Genomic DNA, 19,192 nt, shown 5'->3' with positions numbered 1-19,192 from the left:
TCCCCAGCCCCATCAGCCCCACGATTGCTCTCCCCAGCCCCACCAGCTCCACCATTGCTCTCCCCAGCCCCATTATTGCTCTCTCCAGCCCCATCAGCCCCATTATTGCTCTCCCCAGCGTGTCAGTAAAACTAAAACTAAAAATAAAAAGCACTTACCTCTCTGCCCGTTCCCCCGCAGGCCGCAGCATCCTTGTTGTCTGCAATTTCCTCCCTCACACAGGCCCGCGCTGCATGATGACGTCATCAAGCAGAGCGTGCCTGTGTGAGGGAGGAAGCGGCGGGCAGGAAGCAGAGGATGGATCTCTGCAGCTCCGCTGCCATTCCGTCCTGTCAGCAGCGGATCTGCAGGGATCACTCCCTGCCCCCCACGAGCAGGGAGACGCTGCACCGGCAGATCCCCCGGCACTGCTGCACCAGCAGCGGTATGTCCGCCCCTGGACTGCTATGGGCCCCCCCCAGCTCACGGGCCCCATAGCAGTCGCGTGGTCTGCCGCCATATATGTCTGGAATCATGCAGACACTGTCTGATACATGCTGCCCGTGGATCAGTCAGCATGTTTCAGCTGTCAGGTTCCCTTTAAGGTAGCTTTTCAAAGTAAGCTATTATATGTTTGTGTACATGAGAAATATAACCATTTCTGGCCACTTTATGACTTGTATCTGGCATTTTCACCAGTTTCCTCCTCTGCAAACTTCAATTTTCAGTTGTCTCTGCGCTGCTGTGGGGAGATTAGCTGCTATGATATTTTCCAGACAGAGCACACACAGAGAGGTGGACTCCTGGTCTTCTATCTCTTTGTAGCACATGGCAAAAGCAGCAGCATGTAAGAAATTAAATAAAAGTACTGAGCTGTGTGGCTGTAAATCCATCACTTAAGTGAAATACATTTGCTGAATGTTGCAGCTCGATCTGTTTGTGTCCGCCTGGTTTATCACTGTGCCGACTTCAGTATGCTTTTTAACTTGACACTTCTCTACTGTGACCAAGACTATTAGGCTGCGTGCCCACGTTGCGTATTACAGGCGTATATGCTGCGGAATTTCCGCAGCGTAAACGCTTGTAAAACGCATGTATATCCGCACCCCATGGTCCCCAATGGCATTCCGCAATGTCAGTGCCCATGCTACGGATTTTTCCGCAGCGTATATGCTGCGGTCAAAAATCCGCAGCATGTTCATTAATTTTGCGGAAGCGCAGCGGAATCAATGTGCGGATGGTACCCAAGTCTGGATGAGAGGAGACTCTCATCCAGACCTGGGTACCAAAGAACCTGTAAAAAAAAGAAAAAATAAAGTTTATACTTATCTTCTGATGTCTTCCCGGTGTTTTCCCGCCGTCGCGCTGTTGTGTGCAGGACCTGCCACGTCATTGAGTCATGTGACCCATCACATGACTCAATGACGTCACCGCAGGTCCTGCACACAACAGCGTGAGCCACTCAAGACTCCGGACGGGGCAGAGAATGCATCGGAAAGTGAGTATAAACTTTATTTTTTACCATTCTGATTCTTTTTTTTTTAACTATTACTTGGTCACACTATATAAATCCATGCCGGTTGCATGGATTTATATAGTGTGAACAAGTTGTCAAGCACTTTTCCAAGTGATGCTTAAATCACTTGGAGAAGTGCTTGATAACCCGCATGCGGAAATGCATGCAAAGACGCTGCAAAGACGCCTCACAAACGCTTCTACCTGGCGGGAAAACCGCATGTAAAATCCGCATGAGATTTTCCCGCCAGGGAGAAGCGTAAAAAATATGCTTCAGTTCCGCAACGTGGGCACTTAGCCTAAGAGCTGCATTTTTTTGTCTTTGTATCAAAGTGTATGGCGAGTTCAGAAGGCATGGGGAGCAGGAGAAGTGGCTTATTAGAAGAGAAAAAAGCAGATTCCTCCAATAAGATTTATTACAAACTTTCGTATGTGTCTGTACTATTGATTTATGCTTTGCTTGATGAAATAATGGTGATCACTTAAAGATCTACTAAGAATTGTCTCCAAAATATTTATTACTTATCTAGTAGTTGGCTTAGTCACCTTTGAAACATCTAAAAAAATGGAACTTGTAGATATGTCTAGATGAAAAATATCCTACTGTTTTGTGCACAAAGAGTACCTGTCACCAGTATGTACCCAATCTGGATGACGAGACCCACAACCCAAAAGTTTGGACCTGATTTCTGCTAGAAAGTTGGGTCCTATTGGGGGGATTAGGGAGACTTTTGAACACTTTTGGTAATAAGTTATATTTAGAAAAATCCTTAGTCTGTGGCGGCACATTGATTTCTTAAAAAAAGGCAGCCATACATCGGCATAGATAAGTACTCTTTAAGTGCCCACAGCTCTAATGCAGACCTAAGTGTCCCCATGATTACAGACTACAAACAAACCTTTTAATGCTAGCCTACCAAATTAGCATAGCAAAAAGTAGAGGACAGATGAAAGGAAGTATTACAGGCTCAAATTACATACATAGTTTGTCTGTAACCATGGAGACACATAGGCCTGCATGGGAGCTGGAACCACAAAACGGTAGGGTAACTTTGATGAATACATGATAAAGTTGCGCAACAGTATGCATGAAAGTTAGTGTATTACAACATTCATCTGATTGCAGAGAATCCTCTGTGACTATGGCCACTTTCAGAAACTTTCAGCCACCACCCACTCATTACACTTCAAACTAAATGTCTTTTTATCAGTTGTTACAGACCATAAATCCACTCTCAACAAACAGTCATGTCAAAAAGATCATAGTCCACATAGTGTTCATCTTCCTGCATTCTTATAGAGCTGAGCTGGTGTAAAGTCTACAGGCTTCAATATTCCTTTTCTGGGGTCTGCTTTTATGATCGACTACTCGACAGATCATGATAACCTGAAGACCTATGCAGGTATTTGTTTTATGACTTGTTTTGTAGGTCTTTTTATACCTCATTATTGGCTTCTTACTACTTTCCACGAGGACACTTAAATAACGAATTTTGAAGTCTTGAATGTATGTCATAACGATAGATTATTCAGATCAATGTATCAGTCTAAACTAATATGTATACAGTATATATCATATTGACCCATGTAGCACAAATTTGTCTACGTTAAACTTTCCCACTTAGGCCCTACCTCAACTTTTTGTATACCACAAGAGAACTATGAGATTGAGATAAAGTTGACCATGGGGTAAGAAGTTTTCTAAAGTTTTTATCTGTAATCCCATTAAATAATTTTAATCATCCTCTCCCTGGTCTAAAATGGCAGCTGGCAGAAAATAAATTTCTATTAGTATAAAAATGATATATTGTAGCTAGAGTGTTCCTTTAGAATCTCAGAGAAGTTTAACTGGTTCCAAAGTAATGAAAGTAATGATGACTATATACATAGGCATCAAACGGAAAACACAAAATAAAAGTTCTGATTTATTAATATGGTATATCATAAAAGCAAGGCTAATCCACATCTGTCACCAGTGTTGTGAAAAAAAAACAACTTCATGGACAACATATATATTTAATAGCACAAATGCTTTTGTAACTGCGTGATATATGAAGCAACCCAATAGGATAGGTGATAAATGTTAGAATGGTGGAGTTCTGATCGCTTGGACTCAATTGACAGATTGTTCTACAGGGTCTCTTGTCTTCTTACTACAGGCGCATCTGCAGTGGAGAAAGGTTGTATGGAGTGGTGGTGCCCATTAGATGTAATAATGTCATGGGAAGAGTAATGATTTTATTTCTTTTATTTTCAGAGAAAGAATCAACTGGACAGCACAATTTCACTTATAGAATCCACCTTTCCCAAAAGGTGCAACATTTTTTAGTGAAATCCAGTTTAGAAAATGATTCTTAGCCCTAAATATATGCATTTACTACGTAAAAAATGGCTTTGAAGGTGTCCATATCCTATAAGCTTTAGAAAAGGGAACTTGATTGAAAGTGAGCAGCTGCAGGGATAATATAACTTCATTTTCTCCCTGTAGCTGCTCTTACAATTAGGCTACTGAAAATGTTTAAAACTGTATTTATCTTTAGATTACTACTACTGTATGTCTGCAGGTAAATACCGTTTTTTTTTTGCTGACAAGTACCCTTCAAATTTAATCCGGTAAACATCTTCAAGGATGGAAATACCCCACTGAAGTGTCCAAAAGTGCTTAAAGAGAACTTGTCAGCAGGTTTTTAGACCCTATAAAGTAACATCATCTATGTAAAGTATCTGAAATATTGATTAAATCTATATCCTTGTGTGAAGATTTGAGGTTGTGGGTTGTAATAATCACCTAGGCAGGTTAACAATGTAACTATTTTTATTCCTTATGTCCACTGTCTTACAGCAATTCCGGGTAGATGGTCACAATGCAATGTCCCCAGTCCACAAGATCCCACCCTGGGACCGATAGTTTTACTGTTACGCACACACCCGGACTGACTGGCGTGAGCATGGTTAGTGATCCCACTGGACCATGAACCGAGGAGTGCCTGGAGGGGCGTGACTAAGAATCAACTTGGTCCGACCAAGGTCGCACGGAGGCTCAGTCGACTCCGTGAACCAGGGAGGAACCGAGCAGAGGGACCAGGTGCTACTCCAGGTCACAGTTGTTGACCCACACCGGGGAATGCAGGAACAGGCAAGTTAGGCTGGCATACTGACAGGTGGGTACTAGCAGGCACGGCTGGTATGCAGACAGGTGGGTACTGGCAGGCACGGCTGGTATGCAGACAGGTGGGTACTGGCAGGCACGGCTGGTATGCAGACAGGTGGGTACTGGCAGGTAGGAACGCAGGCAGGATAGGGACCAGTACAGACTGGGATACAGGAACAGAGGCGCAGGTGCGGCAGACAAGCAGAGCAGAGCAAAACCTGCAGGTGCGGTAAACGAGCAGAGGAGAGCAAAACCCGCAGGTACGGTAGACAAGCAGAGCAGAGCAAAACCCGCAGGTGTGGTAGACAAGCAGAGCAGAGCAAAACCCGCAAGTGCGGTAGACAAGCAGAGCAGAGCAAAACCCGCAAGTGCGGTAGACAAGCAAAGCAGAGCAAAACCCGCAGGTGCGGTAGACAAGCAGAGCAGATCAAAGCCCGCAGGTGCGGTAGACAAGCAAAGCAGAGCAAAACCCGCAGGTGAGGTAAACAAGCAGAGCAGAGCAAAACCCGCAGGTGCGGTACACAAGCAGAGCAGAGCAAAACCCGCAGATGCGTTAGACAAGCAGAGCAGAGCAAAACCCGCAGGTACGGTAGACAAGCAGAGCAGAGCAAAACCCGCAGGTGCGGTAGACAAGCAAAGCAGAGCACAACCCGCAGGTGCGGTAAACATGCAGAGCAGAGCAAAACCCGCAGGTGCGGTAGACAAGCAGAGCACAGCAGAACCCGCAGGTGCGGTAGACAAGCAGAGCAGAGCAAAACCTGCAGGTGCGGTAGACAATCAGAGCAGAGCAAAACCCACAGGTGTGGTAGACAAGCAGAGCAGAGCAAAACCCGCAGGTGCGGTAGACAAGCAGAGCAGAGCAAAACTCGCAGGTGCGGTAGACAAGCAAAGCAGAGCAAAACCCGCAGGTGTGGTAGACAAGCGAAGCAGAGCAAAACCCGCATGTGCGGTAGACAAGCAGAGCAGAGCAAAAAAACACAAGGTACTTACAATGAAGTAGCGAGTGAACGCTAAACTCACAAACAGAAGTACAGAGACAACGAATTGGAGTTACGTGCAGGTTCAGACACTGCAGGAAAAAGGAAGATACGAACATAGAGACAAACAAGTAATGGGCTAGGACACTGTTCAGACAGGAACTGAACCAGGAACAAGATACAGGAACGAGCATTGGGAACTCAGCCCCCAGGGTGGCGGAAACCGACTAGAAGTCACAAATGCAGGTAACAGGCCTGGGCATACAGCCCCCAGGGTGGTGAAACAGACTAGAAGTCACAGATACAGGTAACAGGCCTGGGTACTCAGCCCCCAGGGTGGCGGAAACAGACAAGATATAGGACAGGACCTGGCTACTCAGTTGCACAGAACACACTGAAAGAAAGTGTTTCTCTACTGGGTCGAGGGGGTTTAAGTATCCAGTGACTCACAACAATAGGCTGGGGATGCATTAGGAGTGCGCACACAGTAACTATAAGAATCAGACAGTAACCGCGCCGCCGCCCTAAGCAATCAGACAAGAGACGTGCACACAGCGGATACTGGAGCAAAGTGTGCAGCCAGGACTGATAGGTAAGATGGCGGTCTTGCATGGTGGGAGGTGGTAAGCCATGCCAGCACGCCGCCAGGGATGTTACATTTACTACCCTCATACCAGGCAATACCCACTATCTCCCAACTTTTAGCTTGCCCACAGCTTTTGTATCTCCCGCTAGTATAGTCTGGAGTCATAGCCCATGCTCCTCCAGATGACGAATATCACGACCATAGCACGTATATCCCACTCCAGCCAGCAACAACCCCTCCATTTCATCAGTGTCCTAAATACACCAAACTGCCTCTCCGGAATTGAGCCCGGTCCTCGGAAAACACCCCTCTCCTAAAGCTAACTGTGCATTGGTGGAGGTATTTTCCTCAGGCCGAGCTCCATCACCTGAGTCTGCATGTGAGACCCCCTGTGGTGACGGCTCCACTGGGTCTACTATCCCCATCCACATAATGGGACTAGTGACTGGAAGAACAATGACTTGAGGCCAGTGAGACAATCACGAGAGTAATGGAATGATTGCTTTACCTGATTACCAATCTTGGGTCTGGCCTTATGTATGCATGAGATCCAGCCTGCACATCTTCCTCTGCTTACTGTCACTGAATAGAAACATTGATTCCAGAGGCTGAACTGACAAGCAAGCAGATCTTTAAGAAAACACAGCAAGCAAATCTCTAATAAAACACAACAATAAGATTGACATAACTGGTGCTCCGTCTTTAGAACAAGGCCAGCTCCTCACACCTTGTATTATAAGTCTGTGCCCCCATTGTCTAGGAATCCATTAGCGAATGTTTATGCAAATGAGCTTGTAAGTGCTGAGGTTTGGCTTGCACCTACAGCTCTTTCTCCGGCCTTTTTCTCCTCCCACTGCCGGCCTCCTGTCTGTGACTGACAGGTCACTCTTCTCTGTGACCTGCTCCTCCCACTCGATATCAGGCACAGACGCTGTTATTCTCTGGGGTGATACATGCACAGATCTATTGTCCAGTTCTCACAACTTCATCATGACCTTACTGCGCTTGTGCTACCTTTTTTAGAACTTGGGGAGCAGGTCACAGAGAAAAGTGCATTGTCAGTCACAGACTGGGGGCCGGTTGTGGGAGGAGAAAGAGGCTGGAGAAACCAGAGACCTGTAAGTGCAAACCAGCCCTTGCACTTTTGAGCTCATTTCTAGAAAAAGAAGGCACAGACTGTTAATGCAAAGGTATGGATGTCATCAACATTTCAGATGGTTTACATAGATGATGTTAATTTAGGGTCTTAAAACCAGATGACAGGTTCCCTTTAAGAACTCATCATTTGAAACAACAAAAATTCTATCCTTATCTTATAGAAGAAACCACATATAGTGGGAGAGTTAGGGAAATTTATGGTTTATGGAGAATTACGGACACATTCCTCACTATAACTCATCTTTACATAAATTACAAGTGCTCCCACGAAGCCAAATAATAGCTGCTTCACTCCTGCTTTGTTTAGAAGGTACATGAAGTGATGGGTATTATGGTACAAAGGCCTCCACCATCAGTGCCCCCTCTAAGTTGTGTGCATTGGAAATAAAAAAGTTAAAACAATATAGTAATGAGCATCTACATCCCCAATAATAGCTCTTCCTGTTTATAGGGTCTAGAATTTGTGACTATTATTCCCAGATTGCTCAGCATAGTGGGAACTGTGGCCCCTATTCTCCTGATACGTCTGGTTCAAAGTTATCTACTCATAAAATAAACACTAAAAATGGAGAATATACAAAACAGAAAGATATATTTAATTAAGGAACCACTATAAACACTGCAATATAGCGAGGCACATTACTGCTAAACAACCACTGGTTACTAATCATTTCCAAATTATTAAATACCTCATCGATCAGTGTTGGTGCTTTGAAATTCAGTCTCAATCTCATAAGGACCAAAACACTTGCTCTTCTCTCATCATCTGGAAAAACACTTTACACTCCACAAAATACGACTTGTGGATGTGGAAGCATTTGGCACCAGTACATAGTAGTTAGTATTCATATACACCTCCACCTCTCATGGATCCACACAGAAGAGTATTTTCTGCAGTTGTCTGTAGTTCACACTTGCCGTATGGTAGGAACTTTAATAAGATTTATTTACCATAATCATAAAACAGGGTTAAAATCAGAGTACAAGTATTAAAACAGCGACAAGAATTGCTCTGCCCGACATGGGGTTTCGCCTTCAATGCTTCTTCTAGCTCATGCTTTGCAAGGTGTGCTGTAGTTTTAATACTTGGATGTTTTAAATTTTCGTATGTTTTGAATTTAACTCTATTTTTAAAGCCAAGTGAATAAATAGTGTTAAAATCCCCACCAAATAGCAGATGTGCACTATATATAGTCCACACTGAAAAGCTGGACATTTGACATTGAATTTTAAAGAAACAACTATATGGGTATGTGCGCATGATCAGGATTTGAAGCAGAGTGTTTTTGCATCTCTTTGGCGGCAGAAAAAACGTTGGGTGTTTTTTAATGCGTTTTTGACGTGTTTTTTGAAGCATTTTTGTACATCAATGAATACTTTTTGGAGCTAAATAAAGTTATTTGGTGGGACATTGCTTAAACCTTGGATTATCATCAGAACTGGGGTGAGTACAGTACAGACCAAAAGTTTGGACACACCTTCTCATTTAAAGATTTTTCTGTATTTTCATGATTATGAAAATTGTACATTCACACTGAAGGCATCAAAACTATGAATTAACACATGTGGAATTATATACTTAACAAAAAAGTGTGAAACAACTGAAAATATGTCTTATATTATAGGTTCTTCAAAGTAGCCACCTTTTGCTTTGATGACTGCTTTGCACACTCTTGGCATTCTCTTGATGAGCTTCAAGAGGTAGTCACCGGAAATGGTTTTCACTTCACAGGTGTGCCCTGTCTGGTTTAATAAGTGGGATTTCTTGCCTTATAAATGGGGTTGGGACCATCAGTTGTGTTGTGCAGAAGTCTGGTGGATACACAGCTGATAGTCCTACTGAATAGACTGTTAGAATTTGTATTATGGCAAGAAAAAAGTAGCCAAGTAAAGAAAAATGAGTGGCCATCATTACTTTAAGAAATCAAGGTCAGTCAGTGCGAAAAAATTGGGAAAACTTTGAAAGTGTCCCCAAGTGCAGTTGAAAAAACCATCAAGTGCTACAAAGAAACTGACTCACATGAGGACTGTTAGAACCCTCCTGTTAGTTTTTTTCTATCTTGCGTTTTGTGGTCTCGTGACCATTTGCCTTTATATTCCAGCTCCGCCCTTCTGGCTTTGCTGGACTTCAGTGTTGTTTGACTGTTTTGCTAGCCTGGTGCTTCGGTGCCTATCTCTGTCAGTTCACTTGGTCCTCTGGGACCTCTAGTACTTTTTGTCAGTTTGTCTTTTGTGTTCTGCAACAACTTCTGTTTAGGAGGTGTCCCATTTTTGTCCCGGTCCTTAATACTTTTAGGGACCCCTCCCTTAATTCTATAGATCTTCGTTCAGACTAGCCGAGGACTAAGGCGGGTCTGTTCACTAGGAACAGGCAGCCCGCTACATCGTAGGGATTCAGCTTAGTCTTACTGTAGGGACAGCTTTCCCCTATCTTTCCTTAGTACTTGTTGCAGATCATAACAGTAAGTCCAGCCCAAAAAAACTAAAAGGAAAGTAATTCGGGGATCAGTATGGTTTCCGTCCAGGATTTGACTCAACGCTTGCAGGGATTGTCTCTGGAGGTGGCCGAGCTCCAGCAACACGTGAGTAGCTGTTCTGGAGCGCATTTCGTCGAACCCAAGGTAGGACTGCCTGATGTTTTTTATGGTAAACAGCAAGATTTTTTTTCCTTTAAAAATGCTTGTTTGTTATATTTTCGTTTGAGACCAAGATCCTCTGTTAATGAATCACAGCGCATTGATTTTATTATGTCACTTTTGCGCAAAGAACCACAGGGGTGGGCCTTTTCTCTCAAACCTAATGATCCGTGCTTAAGGTCTGTTGAAGAATTTTTTTCTGCTATGGGGCTATTATATGACGATCCTGATCGAATCTCATCTGCTGAATCAGAACTTAGAAGTTTGAATCAGGGGTCAGATGATGTTGAAAATTATTGCACACACTTCAGGAGATGGGCCTCAGAAGTTAAATGGAATGATTCTGCGCTGAGATTTTTATTTCTTGCTGGTCTGAGTGAAAGGGTTAAGGATTTGCTAATTGCATTCCCTGCACCTGAGACTCTGCAGGAAGCTATGCAGTTAGCTGTTCGTGTGGACAGGAGACTGAGGTCCAGGGTGAATGATGTAAAAACTCCTGTAACGTCAGGTCAGAGTTCCCAGAAAATCTGCTCTGACAGCGGAGAACCAATGGAGGTTGGGGCGATGTCACTCCACTCTCAGGAAAGAGACCGGAGATTCGCCGAGGGTTTATGTCTTTATTGTGGTAAAGCTGACCATTTGATTAAGTATTGTGAGCGTCGTTTAAGTAAAGAAAAAAAATAAGGTCAGTTACGCCCGTATAGCTTGTTTACGCTCTGCAGGAGTATTTCTTTCTGGGAGTGCTACTCTGCAGGGAGATTTGATTGAATTTCAGGCATTTGTGGATTGTGGTTCAACACTTAATGTGATTGATATAGGGTTTTTTGAAAACCTTAAATTGAAATCCAAACCTTTGTCATCACCTATTTCTGTGGTTGCAATTGATAACACTCATTTGAAACGTATTACTCACAAGACTGCTACATTTTCCCTCACTATCAATGGAGTTCACCAAGAAATTTTGGACTTGGTTGTTTTGGATAATTTGCCCTCTCCAGTTGTTCTAGGATTGCCTTGGTTAAAACTGCACAATCCTTTATTGGACTGGTCTACTAATGTGATTAAGTCTTGGAGTCCGAAGTGCTATGATAAATGTTGTAATGGTCGCATTGCGGCTGTGGAAAAAGGGGAATTACCTGTACCTATTCAAGATTTTTGGAGGGTTTTTTCGGATTGGAGTCGCAAGTTTTACCTCCTCATAGGGATTATGATTGCGCCATTGAGTTTGTTCCTGGAGCTACTCTTCCCAAAAGTCGCTTGTTTAATCTGACTATCCCTGAAAGAAAGGCTTTGGAGGAGTACATACAGACTAGCCTGGCTGCTGGTCACATTAGACCTTCTAAGTCACCTGTGGCAGTTGGATTCTTCTTTGTTAAAAAAAAGGATGGCGGTTTACGTCCATGTCTGGATTTTCGTGAAATTAATAAGATTACCGTACGCAATTCCTACCCATTGCCGTTAATTCCTGACTTGTTTAACCAGTTAGTGGGAGCCAAGTGGTTCTCCAAAATTGATCTCCCGGGGGCATACAATTTGTTACAAGTCAAGGAGGATGATGAATGGAAAACTGCTTTTAACACTCCGGTAGGTCATTTTGAGAATCTGATGATGCTTTTTGGTCTTACCAATGCACCTGCATTTTTTCAGAACCTTATTAATGACTGTAACATACCTGGCGGCGTCCTTGCATAGTGGTCCATCTCCCACTTTGCAAGAGCGCGCACTTGATTTCCAGTCCAGACTATCACTCTGGCTTTCCTCCATTCTGTCTGCTTGCCTCTGTTTCTTCTGCTTAAGGGCGGCGCCCGATCACTTCCTGCTTCTTGTAGCTGCTGCGGGCACACCCCTTGTGCGTCCTCAGCCTATTGCTGTCTGTCACTTGGTATTTAACCCAGCTCTTTCCTGGAATCCTTGCCTGAGCATCTTGTTCTGTCAGTTGGCCTTTGGTCGCTGACGTGCCAGGTCCTTTCCTGTTCCCTGCCTTACGGTATCAGTTCCCGTGTCTGAACTGTGTCCTGTCTGTACACTCTAGCCTGCTACCTGTCTGAACACGCTCTTAGCCTGTTCATCCTGCCTTCTAGGGGCTGCATACCTAGATCTGTTTCTGTGTTTGTTTGCCTGTCTTTCCGCCTTCCTGAGGCTGTATTTCTAGGCCAGTCTGAACACGCTCCTTGCCTGTTCGTCCCGCCTCTCTGGGGGCCGCATACCCAGACTCGCTTCTGTCTCTCGCAGCAGTGTCGGTTTCTGTCCGAACACTGAGTTCCTGTCTGAACACTCTCCTACCTTTTACCTGTTTTGTTTATATGTCCATCCCTTCCCTCTTTCTGCAGTGTCTGTACCTGCTCCTAACTCCTACTCATAGTCGCTGTACTTTCGTTTGTGAGTTTAGTGTCCACTCGCTACTTCATTGCAAGTATCTAGTGTGTATCTGGTTCTGCCTTTTCCCTTCTTGTCTGTTCCGTGTGAACAGAGCCCTGTCCGCTCTGCTCCGCCTTGCTCACCGCTCCTGCGGTTTCTGCTCTGTTCCGCCTTGCTCACCGCTCCTGCGGTTTCCGCTCTGCTCCGCCTTGCTCACCGCTCCTGCGGTTTCCGCTCTGCTCCGCCTTGCTCACCGCTCCTGCGGTTTCCGCTCTGCTCCGCCTTGCTCACCGCTCCTGCGGTTTCCGCTCTGCTCCGCCTTGCTCACCGCTCCTGCGGTTTCCGCTCTGCTCCGCCTTGCTCACCGCTCCTGCGGTTTCCGCTCTGCTCCGCCTTGCTCACCGCTCCTGCGGTTTCCGCTCTGCTCCCCCTTGCCCACCGCTCCTGCGGTTCTAGCCTGCTCTGCCTTGCTCACCGCTCCGGCGGTTCTAGCTTCGCTCTGCTCTGACCCTTTGCTCGCTGCTCCGGCAGTCTCGCTCTGCTCTGACCCTTTGCTCGCTGCTCCGGCAGCCTCGCTCTGCTCTGACCCTTTGCTCACTGCTCCAGCAGCCTCGCTCTGCTCTGACCCTTTGCTCGCTGCTCCGGCAGTCTTGCTCTGCTCTTGCCCGCCGCTCCGGGCGGTCTCACCCTGCTGTGTTTGTCCACCGCATCTGCGGTTCTGTTCTGGAAGTCCCATTCTGTACTGGGTCCTATCCACTCTGTGCTCCAGCCTGTCGTGCCTGCCAGTACCTCCCTGCCTGCATACCAGTCGTGCTTACCAGCATCCACCTGCCTGCATTCCGGCCGTACCTGCCAGCACCTCTCTGCCTGCATACCAGTCGTGCTTACCAGCGTCCACCCGTCTGCATACCAGCCGTGTCTGCCTATACCCCCAGTCTGTGTTCCAGCCTTACCTTCCAGTTCCTGTATTCCCCGGTGTGGGCCAACAGCCGTGTCCAGAGTCTGACCTGGAGTAGACCCTGGTCCCTCTGCTCGGTTCCTCCCTGGTGCACTGGTGTCGTATGCCATCGTGCGACCTTGGTTGGATCGGGCAGATACTTAGTTACGCCCCTCCAGGCACTCTCCGGTTCATGGCCCAGTGGAACTACTAAACACGCACATGCCAGTCAGTCCGGGCGTGTGCATTACAGCATGCTCAGGCCATGGTTCCCGTTGAGCCCCACGGCCTTCGCTCTCTGAGACTTTTTCCAGCGAATACATGCATTAAAAATAAATAAATAATAAAAAAACATTTTTCTTTAGCTGAGTTCCAGGCGAATTTCGCACCCGTCCAGATGGATCTATCAGCACTCGTTCCTGCGGATCCGCCACGGTACTATGGAGATCCAAGACTGAGTCGTGCATTTGTGGAGCAATGCATGCTACACTTCAAGTTCTACCCTCTTTGTTTTCCCACCGATCGGGTTAAGGTGGGATTCATGATGTCTTACCTAATGGGTGATGCCTTGGAATGGATCAACCCCCTATGGGAAGCACAGGATCCTATCCTCCTGGACCTTCAGGCCTTCCTGGTGGCCTTTCTAATGGTCTTCGATGACCCTAACCCGGAGACCCCTGCTGAAGCTTCACTTCCCAATGTCCCGGAGCAGCCCCGATGGGTGATGTGTGTGGGTAGCGCACTAGTCCTCCTGCCCGAAGAGACTACTGCCCACCCAGAATCCACACAGGATGACTACGCTCCCCGGAATACTTCTCCCAACCTCAAGAGGCAGTCCAGACGTGCTAGGCGTAGAGGCAAGCCATCACGCCAGGGTCTGTCCTCCCAAAGACCTTCTGATCCCAACCTTGAAGTCCCTACTGAAGCTTCATCTCCCTGTATCCCGGAGCAGCCCCGACGGGTAATGTGCATGGGTAGCGCATCAGTTCTCCTGCCCGAAGAGACTACTGCCCACCTAGAATCCACACAGGAGGACTTCCTGCACCCGGTATCTGATACCTCACCCACTTTAACCAGTGAGCCTGTCCAAGGGTGCTCCGAAGCAGTGATTACCTCCGAGTCTGTGCACCTCTACTACCTGGCAGAGGACCCCCTGTTGCCTCCTGAATCCTCCGGGATACCACTTGATGACAAATGGAGAGAGACTTCCCTACACCCGGTACCCGATACTTCATCCGCTCCGTCCTGTGAGCTTGACAATGGGTACCTCAAGGCGGTAGTTACCCCCGAGTCTCTACACCCCTCCGACCAGGCGGAGGACCTCCAGTTGTCTCCAGAACCCTTCGGGGTGCTACCTGGTAGCGAATGGACAGAGACTTTTCTACACTCTGTACCTGATACCTCGGCTGCTTCATCCAGTGAGTCCGACCTAGTGTACTCCGAAGCAGAGGTTACCCCCGAGTCTCTACACCCCTCCGACCAGGCGGAGGACCTCCAGTCGTCTCCAGAACCCTTCGGGGTGCTACCTGGTAGTGAATGGACAGATACTTTCCTACACTCTGTACCTGATACCTCAGCTGCTTCATCCATTGAGTCCGACCTAGTGTACTCCGAAGCAGAAGTTACCCCCGAGTCTCTATACCCCTCCGACCAGGTGGAGGACCTCCAGTTGTCTCCAGAACCCTTCGGGGTACTACCTGGTAGTGAATGGACAGAGACTTTCCTATACTCGGCACCTGATACCTCACCCGCTTCGTCCAGTGAGTCTGACCTAGTGTACTCCGAAGCAGAGGTTACCCTCGAGTCTCTGCACTCTTCTGACCCGGCGGAGGACCTCCAGTTGTTTCCTGAATCCTCCGGGGTACCACCAGATAACAAAGGGACAGTGACTTTTCTTCATCTTGTACCTGATACCCCGCCCATTTCTTCCTGTGAGCTTGACAAGATGTACCCCGAAGCAGAGGTTACCCCCGAGTTTCTGCCCCCCTCCAACCCGGCGGAGGACTTCCAGTTGTCTCCTGTACCCTCTGGGGTGCCACCTGAAAATATGTGGAGAGAAACTTCCTTGTGTGCTGTTTCTGGTACTCCACCCATTTCGTCTGTTGCTGAGGATGGCTGGATAGGAGGTAGCATCCTAGCTACCCAGATGAGACCAGTTTTTCCTGTGGACAGTGGGAGTGATCTCCTTGAAGTGAAGGATTGGCCCTCGAATTCCCTGCAGAAGATTCTGGCAGGCCTGAAGAAGAGGGGGCGTAAGGGGAGGGGGGTACTGTAACATACCTGGCGGCATCCTTGCATAGTGGTCCATCTCCCACTTTGCAAGAGCGCGCACTTGATTTCCAGTCCAGACTATCACTCTGGCTTTCCTCCATGCTGTCTGCTTGCCTCTGTTTCTTCTGCTTAAGGGCGGCGCCCGATCACTTCCTGCTTCTTGTAGCTGCTGCGGGCATACCCCTTGTGCGTCCTCAGCCTATTGCTGTCTGTCACCTGGTATTTAACCCAGCTCTTTCCTGGAATCCTTGCCTGAGTATCTTGTTCTGTCAGTTGGCCTTTGGTCGCTGACGTGCCAGGTCCTTTCCTGTTCCCTGCCTTACGGTATCAGTTCCCGTATCTGAACTGTGTCCTGTCTGTGCACTCTAGCCTGCTACCTGTCTGAACACGCTCTTAGCCTGTTCATCCTGCCTTCTAGGGGCTGCATACCTAGATCTGTTTCTGTGTTTGTTTGCCTGTCTTTCCGCCTTCCTGAGGCTGTATTTCTAGGCCAGTCTGAACACGCTCCTTGCCTGTTCGTCCCGCCTCTCTGGGGGCCGCATACCCAGACTCGCTCCTGTCTCTCGCTGCAGTGTCGGTTTCTGTCCGAACACTCAGTTCCTGTCTGAACACTCTCCTACCTTTTACCTGTTTTGTTTATATGTCCGTCTCTTCCCTTTTTCTGCAGTGTCTGTACCTGCTCCTAACTCCTACTCGTAGTCGCTGTACTTTCGTTTGTGAGTTTAGTGTCCACTCGCTACTTCATTGCAAGTATCTAGTGTGTATCTGGTTCTGCCTTTTCCTTTCCTGTCTGTTCCGTGTGAACAGAGCCCTGTCCGCTCTGCTCCGCCTTGCTCACCGCTCCTGCGGTTTCCGCTCTGCTCCGCCTTGCTCACCGCTCCTGCGGTTTCCGCTCTGCTCCGCCTTGCTCACCGCTTCTGCGGTTTCCGCTCTGCTCCACCTTGCTCACCGCTCCTGCGGTTTCCGCTCTGCTCCGCCTTGCTCACTGCTCCTGCGGTTTCCGCTCTGCTCCACCTTGCCCACCGCTCCTGCGGTTCTAGAATGCTCTGCCTTGCACACCACTCCGGCGGTTCTAGCCTGCTCTGCCTTGCTCACCGCTCCGGCGGTTCTAGCCTGCTCTGCCCTTTGCTCACTGCTCTAGCAGTCTCGCTCTGCTCTAACCTTTTGCTCACTGCTCCGGCAGTCTCGCTCTGCTCTGACCCTTTGCTCACTGCTCCGGCAGTCTCGCTCTGCTCTGACCCTTTGCTCGCTGCTCTGGCAGTCTCGCTCTGCTCTGACCCTTTGCTCGCAGCTCCGGCAGCCTCGCTCTGCTCTGACCCTTTGCTCGCTGCTCCGACAGTCTCGCTCTGCTCTGACCCTTTGCTCGCTGCTCCGGCAGCCTCGCTCTGCTCTGACCCTTTGCTCGCTGCTCCAGCAGTCTTGCTCTGCTCTTGCCCGCCGCTCCGGGCGGTCTCACCCTGCTGTGTTTGTCCACCGCATCTGCAGTTCTGTTCTGGAAGTCCCAGTCTGTACTGGGTCCTATCCACTCTGTGCTCCAGCCTGTCGTGCCTGCCACTACCTCCCTGCCTGCATACCAGTCGTGCTTACCAGCATCCACCTGCCTGCATTCCGGCCGTACCTGCCAGCACCTCTCTGTCTGCATACCAGTCGTGCTTACCAGCGTCCACCCGTCTGCATACCAGCCGTGTCTGCCTATACCCCCAGTCTGTGTTCCAGCCTTACCTTCCAGTTCCTGTATTCCCCGGTGTGGGCCAACAGCCGTGTCCAGAGTCTGACCTGGAGTAGGCCCTGGTCCCTCTGCTCGGTTCCTCCCTGGTGCACTGGCGTCGTATGCCGTCGTGCGACCTTGGTCGAATCGGGCAGATACTTAGTTACGCCCCTCCAGGCACTCTCCGGTTCATGGCCCAGTGGAACTACTAAACACGCACACGCCAGTCAGTCCGGGCGTGTGCATTACAGTGACATCCTGAGACCTTTGATTGGTAAGAATGTGGTTGTGTATTTGGATGACATTTTGATTTATTCGCCAGATCTGGAGTCCCATTGCCAGAGTGTACGTCAAGTTTTGCAGTTATTGAGTGATAATTCACTCTTTGCTAAACTGGAGAAATGTGAGTTCGCTGTGCAGAAAATTAGTTTTTTGGGCTACATTGTCTCCAGCGAGGGCTTTTAGATGGACCCTGTTAAGGTTCAGGCTGTGCAGGAATGGCCTAGGCCTATTGGTTTGAAATCTATACAGAGATTTTGGGGTTTTGCCAATTATTACAGGAAATTCATTAAGAATTTTTCTGTAATTGTTAAACCTCTAACTGATCTCATCAGGAAAGGTGCGAATACGGCCCAGTGGACTACTGAGGCCATTGAAGCGTTTAAGTATCTCAAAGAGAGGTTCAGTTCTGCCCCTATCCTTATACAGCCTGATGAGACCAAGCCTTTTTTTGGTCGAGGTTGATGCTTCATCAGTGGGGGTCGGAGCAGTTTTGTCTCAGGAGAACAAGGGTGGAGTACATCCTTGTGCCTTCTTTTCGAGGAAATTTTCGGAAACCGAACTGAATTATGATGTTGGAAATTGGGAGTTGCTGGCTATTAAACTTGCGTTTGAACATTGGCGTCATTTTTTGGAAGGCGCTAGATTTCCTATTCAGGTTTTCACAGATCATAAGAATTTGATCTATCTGGATGCTGCCAAGCGCTTGAATGCACATCAAGCTAGGTGGGCACTTTTTTTTTCTCGGTTTCATTTTTCTGTTACCTATATCCCTGGTACTAAGAATGTTAAAGCCGATGCTTTATCTCGCAGCTTCTCTCCTACGGTCGGTGCCGAGGAGGAGGAGAGCATTTTACAGAAAGGAGTTGTGATAGCGGCATTGGACTCTGTTTTGGAGAATGGGATTCTGAAAGCTTAAGATGATGCTCCATCTAACACTCCCCATGGGAGGTTGTTCGTGCCTAGAGCCTTTAGGAGAGATTTGTTTGTGGAGTGTCATGAGTCTCGGTTGGCAGGTCATCCAGGAATTTCGGAAACTAAGAGACTTATCAGTCGCAGTTTTTGGTGGCCTGGATGGCAGAAGGAAGTCATCAAGTGGGTGTATCAGTGTACTGTGTGTGCTAGGTCAAAGGATTCACATACTCCAGCTGCGGGGTTGCTTTGCCCTCTGGAAGTTCCTAGTGCGCCTTGGACGCATCTCACAATGGATTTTATTACTGATCTTCCTGTGTCCGAGGGTTTTACTGTCATCTGGGTGGTCGGGGACCGTTTTAGTAAGATGTGTCACTTGGTTCCATTCATTAAGCTGCCCTGCGCCAAGACACTCTCTAAGGCGTTTGTTAAGGAGATTGTCAAACTCCATGGCGTTCCCAGAGATATTGTTTCTGATAGAGGACCTCAGTTTGTGGCTCGCTTTTGGCGTGCTTTTTGTGACAGGTTGGAAGTCCATTTGTCATTTTCGTCTGGTTATTATCCTGAGTCTAATGGGCAGACTGAAAGAACGAACCAGGATGTTGAACAGTTTTTGCCTTGTTTTGTGGCAGACAAACAAGAGGTGTGGTCTGAGTTTCTGCCTCTCGCAGAATTTGCTCTTAACAATCATGCATCCTCCTCTGCTGGGTGTTCTCCTTTTTTTT

General features: G+C 47.6%; 1 protein-coding gene across 1 annotated transcript in view; it reads left to right on the top strand.

Annotated features, from left to right (window-relative positions):
• The first annotated feature begins 2,723 nt into the window (after positions 1–2,723).
• ADGRG4 (adhesion G protein-coupled receptor G4) overlaps positions 2,724–19,192 on the top strand; it is a 167,086-nt gene continuing 150,617 nt past the window's right edge. Inside the window, exon 1 of the mRNA XM_073641278.1 lies at positions 2,724–2,897. Coding sequence (XP_073497379.1) covers positions 2,852–2,897 — 46 coding nt within the window. The 5' untranslated portion in view covers positions 2,724–2,851. The remainder of the gene's footprint in view (positions 2,898–19,192) is intronic.

This window comes from Phyllobates terribilis, unplaced genomic scaffold (assembly GCF_046119375.1).
Source record: "Phyllobates terribilis strain yellow unplaced genomic scaffold, ASM4611937v1 Scaffold_7__3_contigs__length_470593459, whole genome shotgun sequence".
In the NCBI taxonomy this organism is placed as follows: domain Eukaryota; kingdom Metazoa; phylum Chordata; class Amphibia; order Anura; family Dendrobatidae; genus Phyllobates; species Phyllobates terribilis.
Note: the sequence above shows the minus strand (reverse complement) of the source record. Positions and strands in the feature narration are given on the sequence as shown.